A 14,515-nucleotide genomic window follows, 5' to 3' on the forward strand; every position below is an offset into this window, starting at 1 on the left:
GCCATGTGATGTGAGTATCAGTCACATGGAGGCAGGGCTTAAAAGCCTGAATTTTGCCTGAAACTCTCAGACTGAAGAAGTCTCTTGGAGGAGAGAAAAAACGTTTCATTAGAGAAGAACCCGTCCAGAAGACATATACAATTTTTTTCTTTTTGATTTTTTACCTGGATTACTGAGATGCATCAGGACATTAACACTTGTTGTGATCAGTCAAAGCTTTCAGTTTAATCCTAGTCTGTTGTGGTAGAATCATCTCCAGCTTTAAGGTCACTTACCCACAGAGGACAGTGGGAGGTTGTTAGGTTTCTGTGGAGCTGTGTATTAAATCTCCTGCTCTAGTTTTAGGGAGGAGGGGGCAGGCTCTGTGTTAGGGGGTGCAGAGGGAAAGTGCAACTGGAGGGTGTCATACTTGAAATAGACCACCAAAGAGGCTGTCACAAATCTGGGACTTTGTGGGGGGAGAGACGTGGTGAAGCCAAGAAAGAGAGACGTGGTTTGAAGATGACAGCTTCAAGGCCGAGCAGCTTGAAACATCATGCTGGAAAAGCTCATTGCTGATGAAGAAACGATGAATCCCTTTGGAATTACTTCCATGCAGGAAACATGAATGTTTTGGGTCAGAAGTACTCGTAAAGTTGTCTCTTTTTAATACTGGCTTGGAAGAAAGAAGCACTATGCTGCGGAAGGATTTACTTGATGTAAGGAAATCTTTGAGGAGCACTAGGGAAAGTGGGAGTGGACCAAGAAGCAAGAAACTGAAAGGTAAGTGGAGGACGACCAGCATATTAGCTATAAAAGAAACTGGTTGTTATTTGGATTTATTTACTTCTTCCTTGAGTAGAAACGAATTTCCAACAGCTTATTTGGAAGAAAACAGTGGTAGTTCTCAGCAGCTAGCCTGGAAAGCTCTGGAAGGTCATGTCTGATTTATGGCCTGAATGTAAACAAAAACATAAATCATCTGAAACTACAAAATTACCCAGCACACATAGACTGGGCAATAAAATTGAGTATTGTTGTCCTTTAGTGGTACTGATAATTATGTTTGACCCAAAAAAAAAAGGCCACGTTTTATGAAAACTTGCATTTGTGGTTCCTGTCTTAGCTATTTCTTACATTTACATTGACAGCTGCGCTGCAGAACTTTAAATATGAACTTTGATGAATTTCTACATCTTTTATTTCATCAACCTGGACCTCATGAACGAACGTCTACTGGCTTTTAATGGCTTATTAGATCAGAAAGGATCTATAGCTGCTTGATGAGTTCGTGTTCTGTAGACATTATATTAAAGTGGATTAGGTTTGTAATTAGACTTTTTATTCACACAAGGCAGCTGAGGCAACACGTTAGGGTGTTCCCCTGTGTTCTTTATAGCATACGGTATCTGTGTGTCTGTGGACTGCTGGTACACAGTCATTCTCAGGAACTCTTTGGTGTTTTGTCAGGATTAGGTGGTAGGATCAGGTTGCAGCCTGACTGTCAACACTGGTCGCAGTCATTGTGAACACTACCTCACATTCTGACTGGTATTGAGTCGTATATTCCAAATCTATCAAATCACACAATGCAAATGTCACAGCTTTTGATTTTTTTTTATTTATATACACAAGTTCCTGGTAGGGACACATCAAAATGTGTATGAGCGTTTCTCTTTCAGTTGGGGGTGCTGCTTTAGAAACAATTACTGCCATCCCCTTTTTTCAAACAAAAACAAAAATAATACAAATGTGTCCCAGTCTCTTCTTCTGCCATTGTAGTTTATTTTGAAAGGATTTAGATGTGGAAGCTATGGTCACAGATGAGCGTAGCTTTACTGCCAGAACACGGGATAAAATTCTTCTACAAAAATCAAATAACTGCCAGCAAAGTCAGATTGTTTTTGTGCAAAATGCCAATTCCTATTCCCAAAGCCTAAATTTAGTTATTTAGGCATTGTTTAGTTATGCCATTGTTTTCAAACAGCGGAAATCTGCATTGTCAGTTTTTTAAAAATGGGGACAATATACAGTATGCATTAGCCATGTAAGGAAAGATGCACTGTGTCAGTTTGTAGCTCTGGGTGCCAGTTTCCACCTGTAGTGACTCTGCTTGGGCCAGATGATGAGTCTAAGCAGGGCCACATCCAAATTGCAATTTTATTGTCCTAAAACAATGTTTTTATTAGAAAAATGTTTCTAATAAATTTCATGTTAGTTTTGAAGATCATTCCAGCACAATTATTATTAGTATTAATATTATACAATCTCTGGACTGCAAGTGCTCCCAGACTATGCTGACAGTGCTACAGCTAGCTGCTAGGATTCATGTAAAAAAACAATGAAACACTGTCAATGATGCAAACATGTCTTAAATAGTGACTTTTTTAGGAAGTCAGCATTGTATGTTAGTCTTAGCCTGGGTGTCAACAATCCAAACAGAATGAATTTGTTTCTTTAACATCAAGTTAATCGAAAAGCTTCATAACCTTTTTACAGAATCACATTTCCAAATGTTTGAACTATCTGTGTAGTAATAATGTTAAAATGAAAATTAAAGGTGTGGTAAAATAGATATAAAAACACATATTAGAAACAAAGTATACTTTTCTATTTTTACTGAATAGTGATATATTTATTTAATATTTTGGTTGTCCTTTTTGTGGCCTCCCTGGAAATCTTTGATTGCCTTAAAAATTGCCTGAATTTTTTTAAGCAATCGAAGATTGCCTAAAAAATAAAAAAAAATGTTTCTTAGCATTAAAAAAAAATTTGAATATGAATGTTTTGATGTCTTATAAATGATTCTTTTCTGGCAATGTCCATGTACAGTATAGAAAAGCTAAGAGACCTGAATATTAACTAGATACCACATAGCGGTAGCATATATGAGTCCCGCATGAACGCAAAGCACCAATGCACCAGAACTCAGAATTCACCAGAACAGATTTATTTCTCTGGGCGGGGTTCTAGTGGGGGGTGCTCATTGGTGGGCCTGACGGACAGCCCTTCATCTGAGCTAAACAACAACAAAATAATAAATCTGAAGCCCCTATGTTGAATAGTTTTTGAGTTATAAGCATTTTTGTATGTCCAGACATCCCCTATTTAGATGGAGCCCCCTCCTCAAATATGGGGTCTATCGTAAAACCGTTGGCTGGCGCAGTGTAGGTCAGACTCATCTACAGCTCTGCTAAATTTGATGTTGATCGGCGCAGCCGTTTTTGTGCTACGGTTGACCAAAAATTGCTCTTCATGTGCGGGGTTCATAATAAGAGAGTGGAACAAGATGTAGGGATCGCTTCATAATTTCACAATAACTCTTTCATTCAACAATGTTTTAAAAAGGGTTAACCTGTTTGAAAAAACATCAATATATTTACCATGATTAGCTTTGATCAGATCAAATGTAATAAAGCATGTGTGGTATGAGAGGTCTGGCGTGAACAGGCTTAGTCTGCACAGGAAAAAAAAAACAGAAATGGTGTGATCCCAGTGTGATGTAACAGCTGCAAAATCTGTTTTCTGTTGCAGAGAGATTATGCCAGACTTGCTGCTGATAAAGCTGGATGCCTGGAAGGCATCCATCAAGGCCGCTCCACAGAAAGAGGCCCCTGTCACAAAATCAATGGGTTTCCATGAAGTCTGCTTACGCTCTCGTTGTTTTAAGCAAATTAAACTGTATCGCGCGCCTACCCAACCGCACCTGTCCGAAATCAAGTGCTCATTCAATGGCTTAATTTACCAGAAAAAACAAACCAAAAAAAAAAAAAAAAAAAAAACGATTTCACACCCACACCAGCAGGATGAGTCAACAGAGATCTTATTATCTGCAAAAACAATTACTTGCACAGATATGTCTGATTCATGTTGGACGATAATTCGGAGAACCAGCCGTGTTTAGAGTCTGTGAGCTTTGAAAAGCATTGCTCTCCGCTCAGCTGACGAAATCAGATTCAAAGAATGAACGGCGCATACTGAAATCTAATTATCTTTTCTTAATAGCTGCTGCTATTACCATGCCAGAAACTGGTTGAAGCTGGTTGGTTGTGGCTTTCAGCAAGCGTTCTAAAAATAAATAAATAAATCCTTGCGAGGGAAGCTTTGCCACAACATTTGGTTTTTCATTGGATGTTGTTCATGGAATCTTGTGATATGAAGGGTTTATTGATTCGGGGGTGGGGGTGGGGGGGGTGTTTGAACGGTTGCTTGTGGGTGTATCCCATATCACGTCTAAAGCACTGGTATCGATTGCTTCACTTTCTGCAGAACTGAAAAGCTTTCACTGGTGATGGATGGAGGAGTGCGAGGCGGACAGGAGTGAATAGAGGGAGGTTTGTTAAAATAACATTTGTAAACTGGCAATCCAATTTTGTTCTGAGGTGAACAGATGTCGTGGGGGAAAATTATGCCTTTTTTTTAAAACAAGCTACCAGAATCAACATGCACATTCACCGAACAGTTCTTGATTGACGATGGGAGTAAATCTCACATTGATTCTGTGTTTACAAGTCCAAAAGCAGAAACAGACACCACATTACAACACCAAAAACAACTTTGTTCTGCACGTGTAGCCAAGAGGAGAAGAACAGCTGATAAATGGATTCAAATCTGATTCTCTTTGATATTTATCTTTTGTAGCTCACGGCCAACGGGTAATAGTGCTTTTGCCTGTGGCTGTATTTGTTTGTCTGTATTGGGTAAAATATCTTGTGAACCAGTTCACAGATTCTAAAGAAGCTTCCAGAACGTAAGCATTGGTTGCTTCTTAATTCAGGGGTTGTAGCTGATGGAGGGAGCATTTGTCGGATGATTATGTCACTGCCCTGCGCCGTAGGCTGTCCCAGTTCGAAGACACCTACTCATCCGGTCCACGAATGCTGCCGACAAAACCCAGAAAACGTAGGCTGCATCTGCGTATCCTGAGGCCGAGGATATCCCAGAATCCATTGTGCCGTCAGCAAACTAAACAAAAAATAATAAAAAAAAGAAGACCGTAGTGTTTTTCAAATTTTGTCAGAGTTTGATTCCCCCTCCCCCAAAAAATTCACTTTTAAATGTAACGGAATCAGCTAAATCGCTAAACATATTTATAGCGATTTAGCTGATTCTGTTAAATAAAATGCAGTAACAAGTTGATAGTGGAGCTAAATCCAAATTATTACTGCTTTTTATTTATTTACTCGTATGGTTTTTTTTCTAATAATACTAAATTTTATCAAGTTATAATGCGAAAAACAGCTGAAGGTATGTGATATAAAATGTATCACTACAGTAATAAGGCAGCATGTGGTCACGCAAATTTCCATAGAATTTCCTCAGGATCCATTGTGCTGTCAGCAAACTAAAAAATAAATAAATGAATTAAAAAACGATGACCGCAGAGGGTTTTTCAAATTTTATGGCAGAGTTTGATTTATTGTCTTGTGGAAGGAGTTTGGAAATTTATCTTATTTATTTGGAAATTCGTTTTTAAATGTACGTTTAGCAGTTTAGCTGATTCCGTTGAATAAAATGCAGTAACAAGTACTAATACCGGAGCTAAACCCATATTATTACTGTTTTTTATTTATTTACTCATAGTGTTTTTCTAATAATACTGAATTTTACATGCTACACACACTGTGCTAGACACATTCAGCACTGCTTGTGAGAGCAGACAGTATTTGATACAAAAAGCATTAAAAATGAAGTTTTACACTTGATTTTTTTGTGGACTTAAAATTAGTGTAAGCCAATTTAGTGTAAGCTAATCGGTCTGCAAACGGTACAATTTGTAAATTAAACTAATCCGCGAAATGAGAAGCTAGTTCCACTGTTAGCGGATTGCCTCACTGTGACCACCACTGATAGACAGTCTGTTGTGGTTTTTGTTACCAAAATATGTTGGGTTTTGGCCATTGGCGTACACAACGACGGCTATGGTTTTCTTCTGAAACTGAAACTTTTTGAATTCATGTGTCAGAGCGGAGGTTTTTGGACAGGTTTTCATGATGGATGGCTGCAGGCAATCGTTTTCTGTGCTTGCCTGAGTAGATCAACAACAAACAACATTGGTGGACAACAGAGTGTGTGTGTGGTGTGTGCTGCTTGCTAGTGTTGTAGTACTTGAGACCGGTCTTGGTCTTAAGACCAGTTTTAAGACCACTATTTGATGGTCTTGGTCTTTTCTCAGACTCAACTGCATTTGTACTCAGTCTTGTCTCGGTCTCGGACATTGAGGACTCGGGATTTTATTTCAAGAACACAACTGTGGAAATATCACTGAACAGCCAGAATATTGTCGAATTTATTTGTTTACATTCTTGCTTTCATTCAATGTAAAATGTATTGATTCAAATCCAAACCTGACTCATTGCTATTTATGCATTTTTGTTAGCCATGTTACCCGTTCCTACCCCCTTTCTTTTACACGCAACCCTTCAAGAAGGTTAGCAGTGGTTCACTGGGAGCGGGAGAAGATGTCTGTAAAACCTTTAGCTACATAAATCATGAAGAATATATTACTAAAACAACATCCAGGAGAACGCAAACATTGGCTAATGTTTCCAATCTGCCTCTGTAGCAAAATTCTTCACTTGGCCCTCACAGATTTAGTCAATATTAGCTCTACATACAGAATATTGTCTTTTACGGAACTAGGGTTTTTTTTTGTTTTGTTTTTTTTTTGGTCTTGGTCTTGACTCAGTCTCACCTGCCCTCAGTCTTGGTCTCGACTTGGTCCAGACCCTAAAAGTCTTGGTCTTGTCTCGGTCTCGATACACTGTGTTCTTGGTCTTGACTTGGTCTCAGGTTAGATGATCTTGACTACAACACTACTGTTTGCTCTTCTGAATTTATTACAAAATGATCATGTATTGATTTGTTTAGATGACATTACAATGTTTCTCAATATCACAAAGTCTGTCATGATATGATTTCGATTCATTTCACAAACTGTATCTTTATAATATTAATACATGTATAAAACGACCCCCCATTTTTTCTTGCTTAAAAAGCATTAAAAAATCGAATACTCGTGTATAATGATATCCCTATTCAGACTTCAAGATTTTTCATGTTTTGTGGTGTACCCTCTGTTGGGTAAACAGATTATTTTGGGGACACACTTGTGGATGTAATTCTGGCTGTGAAGGAGCAAAAGGTTGTGGGAGGAGCAGTGTGTCCACTCCCACAGCAGGAGCAGGTCATTAGTAAGATGGACAGCTTTGAGGAGCAACTTGTGTAGTCCTATTGGGCATGAATGGGCAGCTGATGTCTGTTTCTTCTGTCCATGTCCACGGTTCCTCCAAATCCTGTGTGGAGGAGAAAAAAACATGTACTGTTGTCACACGCTTGGCTGAGTGCAACATATTTTACAGTGAGAGGTCATGACGATTTATCCTCCACGGCACAATCTTTCAGTGAAATACTAGAAAATATTTAAATTTGTTGTGAAAGTACATTAGCAAAAAATCTGTCAAAATTTACTCCAGAGTATAATACATCCCCCAACTTTATGAGTGATTTTGGGGGTTAAATATTTTATACTATATGTGCATACACATGGTAAATACTATTTATCATTTCTGAAACATATAAATGAAGAGACTGTTTATTTTGTTTGGAGTTTTATACCCAAACGCTATATTGTTCACTCTGTCTTCCCATGGAATAGGCAAATATTATTCATTTTCTTGGTCCTATATGTACAGTACTATCACTTGCTCCACAAGCCTCCCCTAATTTGCCTCCTCCCCCTTTGAACCCTCCTCCCACCATCCGGTCTGTTCCTGCTCTTTATCTCTTTCCCTCTGTCTTCCCATCTTGCATCGCTCTTCTTCTTTGTCTCCCACGTTTCACTCCTGAAATCCTCAAAAAATAAAAAAAACAGTTCACTTGCTCCAATGAAGCAAAGCATTTTGGGTTTGTTTTTTCAATTTTTTTGGTTTTACCTCCTCATCTTATTTTCATCTTTCGTCATTGCATTCAAGACGCACACGCACGCACGCACACACACACACACACACACACACACACACACACANCACACACACACACACACACACACACACACACACACACACACACACACACACACACTTCCAGCCCCCTCCTCCCTTTGTTTTGAGTGGCGCTCTCGAAGGAGGGAGAACAGGCAGGGACAGGAGATGGGGAAAGCAGCTGAGCACTGACCCTCTGAAGCAGCCCTTTACGTCAGAAAGAGACGCTCTTCACATCAGACACAAAGACACCTGGCTTTGGCTTATTTGCATCTCTGCCTTCGTTCTGTCTTTCCCCATCTTGCCACCATCCTCGAGAGTAAAAACACCTACGCACAAACGGGAACTGCATCCTGCTTTCAAGCTTGATTTTTTTTTATTCCTCCTTTTTCCCCCCCTCTTGATACCACACCCAAGGCTTTAGGGATGTTTTTCATGAGCTCAAGCCACAGGTAATCATCTTTGCTTGAAAAGAAGCACTGCTTAAAGATGAAGAAAATCTGGTCCAAAAAGAGATTTCAGGTGAGTTTACTGCTTTACGAAAAATAGATGCCACATGTCGTGTCCTTATTTTTATTATTATTTAGATTTGTTTTTCTCCTTAAAATATTCGATTAACACGCCACACCCTTTATTTGATAATAATGCTCTTTTAAAAACTATTTCTAAAAATAACCGTTAAAATGAGCGTTGGTTCAGATCATTTCAAAGCAGTTTTGTGGAGGAAATGCACGAGCGATAAAATGATGGATGAATGTGACAGTTGCTGTTTTCTGTCACAGATATTTGCTGAAAAACCGAGGACAAATAGCAACAGCACAACAAAAAACAAAAAAAAAACTCTCCAGGAAAACTCAAAAACAATTCTTTGAATACGTGACCCAAATGAAAATAATTTCTCACAAATCTCGCACTAAAATACTAAAATGATCAAATTCCCTCTCTTTCCTCTGTCATGTTGCGCACATTCTGTGTCATGAAATACGCTTTTCGCTTTGGCAGCTGTGAGAGTTTTATTATCTAATAAGTAATTCATTTAACAGGTTTTACAAATTTGGGGCAGATGAAAAGTGTGTCAGTAGGCTACTCTCCACAGAGACATGGGAATCAGGCCAGTGCCTCGCAAGGGCAACAAATTGGGAAAAAGGCACAAGATGAAGTTTATTTCTGTCTTGCCCTTTTTTTTTTTGCATCAGTATCAAACCCTTGAGACGTGATCTGCAGTATCCAGCTCAGATTTGTTTGAATAATGCTGTCAGGATTTGGATTATACCCGCTTTCTGAAGTATTTGCCAAATTCAGATTTTCCAGTGGATGCCATCTGAGGCTGGGTTTTACTGATATGATTTCCTGCAGGACACAACAATGAGAACCACAGCAAAGAGAGAAGCTTCTAGGAGGATCTGTGAAACACCACGAACCACCAGGCAGCCGTTAATCAAACTGCCTGACACAAAAGCATCAACCAACGGGGAGTACACAGTTAACACAGTGGGAGATTAGTGCGAAATGAGTCATTTTACTTTTCCTACCTTTGCTTTCTATTCGCTGGAAAGCAGTGAGTCATGTTGAGGAGCTCTCAATAATTCTGATTGACTGCCAGGAAGCAGTTTTCTTAGCTGCTATATCAGCATGGATGCTCTCTTGAAATACATTCTGAAGCACATCTTAGGTACATAATCTATAGAGTAACTGACTTTTACTAGGGCTGTGCGTTTCTGGTCTGGTCAATACAATATGAATCTTGATGCACTGCTGACAATACAACTCGTTAAAGACACGAGCAAAAGAGTTACGATATGATTCAGATCCTATTCACAATACAATTCAAGCTGTAATTACAATAACGTTCAGTCTTTATCATCATCATACAATTTGAATCTTAATCAAGATATAAATTGGGCCTAAGTCACTGTATGAGTTGGCCTTTAATTATAATGGAAGTCGACCTTTAGCCACTATACAAGTCAGCCTTTAGTCTCTATGTGACACAGCTTTTAATCACGAAACAAGTTGGCCTTCAGTTACTATACAAGCTGGCCTTTAGTCACTATACAAGCTAACCTTTAGTCATTATACAAGATGGCCTTTAGTCACCATACTAGCTTATCTTTAGTCACTTTACAAGATGACCTTTAGTCACTAAACTAGCTTATCTTTAGTCACTATACAAGTCAGCTTTTAGTCACTATACAAGCTGCCCTTTAGTCTTTAAACTAACTGGTCTTTAGTAACTATTCACGATGGCCTTTAGTCACTATACAAGCTGGTCTTTAGTCAATATACAAGCTGCCCTTTAGTCTTTATACTAACTGGTCTTTAGTCACTATACATGATGGCCTTTAGTCACTATACAAGCTGGTCTTAAGTCACTATACAAGCTGATCTTAAGTCACTAGTCACTATAGTGACTGGCCTTTGGTCACTATAATAACTGGTCTTTAGTCACTGTACGAGATGGTCTTTAGTCACCATACAAGATGGCCTTTAGTCACTATGCAAACTAACATTTAGTCACTATACATGCTGGCCTTTAGTCACCGTCACTATTCAAGCTGATCTTTAGTCCCTGTACAAGCTGGACTTTAGTCAATATACTAGCTGATTTTTAGTCACTAGTCACTATACTAACTGGTCTTTAGCTGGCCTTTAGTCACTATAATATCTGGTCTTTAGTCACTATACTTATTGGTCTTTAGTCACTATACAAGATGATCTTTAGTTAGTAAACAAGATGGCTTTTAGTCGCTATACTAACTTGACTATTGTTACTATACAAGATGATCGTTAGTTACTATAGAAGATGACCTTTAGTCACTATACTAACTGGTCTTTAGTCACTTTACAAGATGACCTTTAGTCACTATACTAACTGGCCTTTAGTCACTATACTAGCTGATCTTTAGTCACTTTACCAGGTGGTCTTTAGTCACCATACAAGATGACCATTAGTCACTATACTAACTGGTCTTTAGTCACTATACTAGCTGGCCTTCAGTCACTATACTTGCTGATCTTTAGTGACTATACTAGCTGATCTTTAGTCACTATACCAGGTGGTCTTTAGTCACTATAAAAGATGGTCTTTAGTCACTATACTAGCTGGCCTTCAGTCATTATACTGGCTGATCTTTAGTCACTATACCAGCTGATCTTTAGTCACTATACTAGCTGGCCTTCAGTCATTATACTGGCTGATCTTTAGTCACTATACCAGGTGGTCTTTAGTCACTATACAAGATGGCCTTTATTCACTATACTAACTGGTCTTTAGTCACTATAAAAGATGGTCTTTAGTCACTATAAAAGATGGTCTTTAGTCACTATAAAAGATGGTCTTTAGTCACTATTAAAGATGGTCTTTAGTCACTATACAAGATGGTCTGTAGTCACTATACTAGTTGATCTTTAATCACTATACAAGATGGCCTTTAGTCACCATCTATAAGTCAGCCTTCATGTGACATTGCATTCAATCACAAAACAAGTCAGTCTTTGGTAACTATACACTCTGGCCTTTAATCATAAGACAATTGACAATTTGTAATTGTAATAACTGCCTTTTGTCAAAACATGATGAAAGAATATCTCATCTATGGGTCATCTGAATGAAATGTGTGAAATGTAATCGTAAAGAATGCACCAAAGCACTTTTCTGAGCTTCACCAACACATTCCATGATTTTGAACACAAAAGCCTAAATTTTTGGTAATTTTTCTTGCGTGCTAACAAAGAGTATTTTTTTCTACCTGGGAAATCACAATGTTCAAATATATTTTGAGGTTTCCTCTTTTAAATGATGTCAAAATATTCTTGTTAGAATCCTCCAAAAAGAGGGTTTGAACCGATTTTCCAGGGGTTATCCCAATTAGCAAGGCAAATTAAGCCATATCTTTAAAACTGCTCATGATATCAGGACGATCTAAGTGTTAAAATGTCTCTTTGGAAACAAAGAATCTAAAAATGCACACTTCATTTGACCAAATCTGACTTCAACCTCTGTTTGATGTGTTGAGTCACATTTATGTTCAACATCAATATGTGAGACATTGGCATAGCAAATAATTAGAGTGAATTAAACAGCCTGCCACTACTATATGTGAATAATCTAATGGACCATAAAGAAGACTTAAATTTGGGCCGAGATTCTAAAGCACATGGTAGAAAATTTGGTACATTGTGATATGACAAAGAGGAGTAGCAGGATGTGGCTTTCTTACAACTAATATAGTCACCACAACACTATACGATGTCATGTTTTCCTATTTTGAAGTTTTAACACAAACTGTAAGAAGTTCAGATAAACATCTGAGAATTTGCTCAACATTAAAGTTTCAAAATATCTTTATTGTCAAACTACAGAGTGAAATATCTGTATACCACAGCAAGTAATGAGTGAGTGGGCCTATCTTTTAGGCTATGTCCAGAACATGAATGTTGGATCAAAGTCAAACCTTTCCAAAAGGGAGCTGATCTTGTTGCATATCGCAGAATATCAGAACAGTCTCAGAAATCACTTGTTACAATCAGATGTGCAATATCTCCTGGGTTTAAAAAGTTACCAACACAGAAACTGTTGCATTTGATGCACAGCTCTTTGACATGACTCCTTTTCCACTGGAAACATTTGACATTTATCCAATATGGTGGCTTTTGTGATGGAGGACATGTTCTGATCCCCACCCATTATTTGCTGGGGTGTTCAAATATTTCATTAATTTCTGAAATAAAAGAGTGTCTTGAGGCTTTTGACTCACCCTATATATTATCTTGTAATTATAAACAGTTCTTCTGTACCTTTGGGACATATCTTGATGAATGCAGGCAAACAAAATGTGCAAAGACCGCAGCAGTGTTCAATTTCAACCGTCTGTGCTGAGCTGGATCTTGAGCTGTTAGATAATGTTTTGTTTTCTCATGTCTTGTTTCAGAGAACTGGGCATTCCACACGGACATTTGGCAGATTGACCCATGGTGTGTTGTCAGTATGAGCTTTATATCAGTTCTCTATGATTCTACTGTGTTATGTCATTTTGTTTCTGTTAAAACTGGTTTATATTTTAGCGCTGCTGTTGCTTTTGTTTGTCTGTTTTTCTGTTTAGCTGCACACAAGTGGGTTTTATGATCCACCCCCACAAAGCAGTATTTTCTTGCTGCTGCATCTCTGCATAAAATCTTTTAAGTTGGAAAACACCTGGCCTCGGTGCTTTATGGTGTAATATTTGGCAAATATTGATGCTTTCCTTGACTCAAGCCCAAATCAGATGCTTGCAGCACCAAACCCCCCAATCCTATTTACAAGACAATTGGAGTTATAGAACATCCCTGGTAATTACACTGCTGAGTCAATTTTCCTCGCTTGGTGTGCAAGCTATTTAACTTCATTTGGTGTCGCCGTTGTGTTACGCTGGCTTTCTCATCATTAGCTTCTGGAATGATCTAATAAGGATCTTTGACTTGATGTGAGGCGCAATGAGGTGCAACCAATTCTGTGGTTGTCGTCCTCCTCCTCCGCAGGCTCTCTAACCAGTAAACATATCTGTCAGCCGACCAGCGGTTTGGCTGGTGATTTTAGACTCTAATGGGTACGAAGAGGATTGGTCGTGTGGGTGAGAGGGATGCTGGTTTCCATAGTAACGGTGCTCTCCCGTCTGCCCTCTCTTGCTGCCACTATGGAAGCGAAGTTTTCCGCTCCTGCCGAAAGCAAAGCTATGGTAAACCTGCCTGTCTTTGGTACTCCGCTCCCCCCACTCCAACCCCAGCATCTATCCTTCCATCCATTCATCTGTCCCTGACTCTGCTCATCCTGTGGTTTCTGACTTTCATTTGATCCTTTGTGGTTTCTGTACCCTTCAGACTTTTTTTCTCTCCTTATTGTTGACATTGTGTAATTTTTTTCCTATTAAACCAAAAGCCTGCTACATTGAGTTCTTTTTTGTTGTTGTTGTTGATCATGAAGTTCAGATTCAATCTACAACTTTTTATGTTTTCAGTTGCGTGTATTTTCCTTTCTTGTGCTTCAAAAGATCTAATTCAGCAAGTTTTTATGTGAAATTAGTAGGTATAATCAGTTTGATTAGGAGTTGGTTTTATAAAACACAAATACTTCAGAAGAGAAGGGAGAGCATTACTGCCATTTTTCAGCCATGTCTTTTTTCAAAGCCAGGGCAAATTTAATGTTTTGTTTCAGCTTTAGTCCATTTGTTTTAATCTGCAATCTAATAAATAAAACAGACATTTACTTAAAATTTTCAGTGCAACAAATTTACACTCAAAAATATTGAGTAAATTGGGAACCAGTCAAGTATTTTAAATATACTTTATCAATTGCATTACTACAACTAAAAAAATTAAGTTATCATGAGTAACTGTAGCTAGTGCAGTAACTTACAAAATTAAGTAAATGTAACTGAAATTATAAGTTGGACAAACAGCTATTTTAAGTGAAACGTACATTAAATATGGAGAATAGTAATGAAATTATTAGCTGATGTAACTGATTGCAAAAAGGTCAATCAACTAAACAAATGCTTCATTTAGCTAGTATATATATA

General features: G+C 38.2%; 1 protein-coding gene across 1 annotated transcript in view; it reads left to right on the plus strand.

The window, feature by feature from the left end:
- spega (striated muscle enriched protein kinase a) overlaps positions 1-14,515 on the plus strand; it is a 100,979-nt gene that overhangs the window by 14,419 nt on the left and 72,045 nt on the right. The window contains exons 3-4 of the mRNA XM_014020703.1: positions 12,893-12,935; positions 13,641-13,675. Of these exons, the coding sequence (XP_013876157.1) occupies positions 12,893-12,935; positions 13,641-13,675 (78 nt within the window). The remainder of the gene's footprint in view (positions 1-12,892; positions 12,936-13,640; positions 13,676-14,515) is intronic.

Source organism: Austrofundulus limnaeus, unplaced genomic scaffold (assembly GCF_001266775.1).
Source record: "Austrofundulus limnaeus strain Quisiro unplaced genomic scaffold, Austrofundulus_limnaeus-1.0 Scaffold264, whole genome shotgun sequence".
NCBI lineage: Eukaryota > Metazoa > Chordata > Actinopteri > Cyprinodontiformes > Rivulidae > Austrofundulus > Austrofundulus limnaeus.